Source organism: Oncorhynchus masou, unplaced genomic scaffold, assembly GCF_036934945.1.
Source record: "Oncorhynchus masou masou isolate Uvic2021 unplaced genomic scaffold, UVic_Omas_1.1 unplaced_scaffold_2483, whole genome shotgun sequence".
Classification (NCBI taxonomy): domain Eukaryota; kingdom Metazoa; phylum Chordata; class Actinopteri; order Salmoniformes; family Salmonidae; genus Oncorhynchus; species Oncorhynchus masou.
In genome coordinates this window covers 22,065-25,000 of record NW_027008936.1, presented here as the reverse complement: position 1 = coordinate 25,000, position 2,936 = coordinate 22,065, and the positions used below count along the sequence as shown (strand labels likewise).

Below are 2,936 nucleotides of genomic sequence, written 5' to 3'. Positions count from 1 at the left end.
GGGTGGAGAGGAGACTGGTAGGGTGGAGAGGGGACTGGTAGGGTGGAGACTGGTAGGGTGGAGAGGGGACTGGTAGGGGTGGAGAAGAGACTGGTAGGGTGGAGAGAGACTGGTAGGGTGGAGAGGGGACTGGTAGGGTGGAGAGGAGACTGTAGGGTGGAGAGGAGACTGGTAGGTTGGAGAGGGGACTGGTAGGGGTGGAGACTGGTAGGGTGGAGAGGGACTGGTAGGGTGGATAGGGGACTGGTAGGGTGGAGAGGGGACTGGTGGTGGGTGGAGAGGAGACTGGTAGGGTGGAGACTGGTAGGGTGGAGACTGGTAGGGTGGAGAGGGGACTGGTAGGTTGGAGAGGGGACTGGTAGGTTGGAGAGGGGACTGGTAGGGTGGAGAGGGGACTGGTAGGTTGGAGAGGGGACTGGTAGGTTGGAGAGGGGACTGGTAGGTTGGAGAGGGGACTGGTAGGTTGGAGAGGGGACTGGTAGGGTGGAGAGGGGACTGGTAGGTTGGAGAGGGGACTGGTAGGGTGGAGAGGAGACTGGTAGGGTGAAGAGGAGACTGGTAGGGTGGAGACTGGTAGGGTGGAGACTGGTTGGGTGGAGAGGAGACTGGTAGGGTGAAGAGGAGACTGGTAGGGTGGAGACTGGTAGGGTGGAGACTGGTTGGGTGGAGAGGGGACTGGTAGGGTGGAGAGGAGACTGGTAGGTTGGAGACTGGTAGGGTGGAGAGGGGACTGGTAGGGTGGAGAGGGGACTTGTAGGTTGGAGAGGGGACTGGTAGGGTGAAGAGGAGACTGGTAGGGTGGAGAGGGGACTGGTAGGGTGGAGAGGAGACTGGTAGGGTGGAGAGGAGACTGGTAGGGTGGAGAGGGGACTGGTAGGGTGGAGAGGGGACTGGTAGGGTGGAGAGGGGACTGGTAGGGTGGAGAGGGGACTGGTAGGGTGGAGAGGGGACTGGTAGGGTGGAGAGGGGACTGGTAGGGTGGAGAGGAGACTGGTAGGTTGGAGACTGGTAGGTGGAGAGGGGACTGGTAGGGTGGAGAGGGGACTGGTAGGGTTGGAGACTGGTAGGTTGGAGAGGGGACTGGTAGGGTGGAGACTGGTAGTGTGGAGACTGGTAGGTTGGAGACTGGTAGGTTGGAGAGGGGACTGGTAGGGTGGAGAGGGGACTGGTCGGATGGAGAGGGAACTGGTAGGGTGGAGACGAGACTGGTAGGGTGGAGACTGGTAGGGTGGAGACTGGTAGGGTGGAGACTGGTAGGGTGGAGACTGGTAGGGTGGAGACTGGTAGGGTGGAGAGGAGACTGGTGGGGTGGAGAGGAGACTGGAAAGGTAAGCTAGAGGAGAGGCTTTTAACAGACATAAAGATGAAAGCTTTCAGAAAGACACCGGGTGTAAGGAGAGGCTTTTCCAGGTACCCTGACGGGAGCTCTTTCAGACAGAGCCTGGATCAAAGCCTCTGGCATTTCTGCTTGTCTGTCACATCTCCCTCTTTACTCTCGTTCTCTGCTATATTTGGTCTGTGATGTCTTCCCTCCTCCAGATGGAGTGTCCATACCTACCACCTCTACCAGGGTGTTCTATATCAGTGTCGGGTTTCTGCTGTCTGTCTCTCTCTCTCTAACCTCTGACCTCTATCCCTCTCTCTCCTCCAGATGGAGTGTCCATACCTACCACCTCTATCAGGGTGTTCTATATCAGTGTTGGGGTCTGCTGTCTCTCTCTCTCTCTCTAACCTCTGACCTCTATCCCTCTCTCTCCTCCAGATGGAGTGTCCATACCTACCACCTCTATCAGGGTGTTCTATATCAGTGTTGGGGTCTGCTGTCTCTCTCTCTCTCTCTAACCTCTGACCTCTATCCCTCTCTCTCCTCCAGATGGAGTGTCCATACCTACCACCTCTATCAGGGTGTTCTATATCAGTGTCGGGGTCTGCTGTCTCTCTCTCTCTAACCTCTGACCTCTATCCTCTCTCTCCTCCAGATGGAGTGTCCATACCTACCACCTCTACCAGGGTGTTCTATATCAGTGTCGGGGTCTGCTGTCTGTCTCTCTCTCTCTCTCTAACCTCTGACCTCTATCCCTCTCTCTCCTCCAGATGGAGTGTCCATACCTACCACCTCTACCAGGGTGTTCTATATCAGTGTCGGGGTCTGCTGTCCCTCTCTCTCTCTCTCTAACCTCTGACCTCTATCCCTCTCTCTCCTCCAGATGGAGTGTCCATACCTACCACCTCTACCAGGGTGTTTTATATCAGTGTCGGGGTCTGCTGTGCTGTCATCTTCCTGGTAGCCATTGTTCTGGCTGTCATGCATCTACACAGCATGAAGAGAGTGGAGCTGGACGACAGGTTAGTACTGGGGTTCTGGATTAATATATAACACACACACACACACACACACACACACACACACACACACACACACACACACACACACACACTCTCTTGGAAAATATATTTTATCTCATTGAGAAAAACCTTTATAACTAAAAATAAATAAACAGTTTTGTTACAATACAGCCTTATTCTAAAAAATGGTCTACACACAATACCCCATAATGACATAAATATGACATCACAATACCCCATAATTTCCCTCATCAAAATGACATCAATACCCCATAATGACATCACAATACCCCATAATGACATCACAAAACCCCATCACAAAACCCCATAATGACATCACAAAACCCCATAATGACATCAAAACCCCATAATGACATCACAAAACCCCATAATGACATCACAAAACCCCATAATGACATCACAAAACCCCATAATGACAAAGCAAAAACAGGTTTTTACACATTTTTACTAATTTATAAAAAATAAAAAGCACATATGACATTTCCATTAGTATTCAGATCCTTTACTCAGTACTTTGTTGAAGCACCTTTGGCAGCGATTACAGCATCAAGTCTTGTTGAGTATGACGC

The 2,936-nt window shown here is 52.1% G+C and overlaps 1 protein-coding gene across 1 annotated transcript in view; it reads left to right on the top strand.

Annotated features, from left to right (window-relative positions):
- LOC135533589 (tyrosine-protein kinase RYK-like) overlaps nt 1-2,346 on the top strand; it is a gene marked incomplete at its 3' end in the record, with an annotated part of 29,113 nt that extends 26,767 nt beyond the window's left edge. The window contains exons 5-6 of the mRNA XM_064960878.1: nt 1,540-1,591; nt 2,254-2,346. Of these exons, the coding sequence (XP_064816950.1) occupies nt 1,540-1,591; nt 2,254-2,346 (145 nt within the window). The remainder of the gene's footprint in view (nt 1-1,539; nt 1,592-2,253) is intronic.
- Between the last annotated feature and the right edge of the window lie 590 nt (nt 2,347-2,936).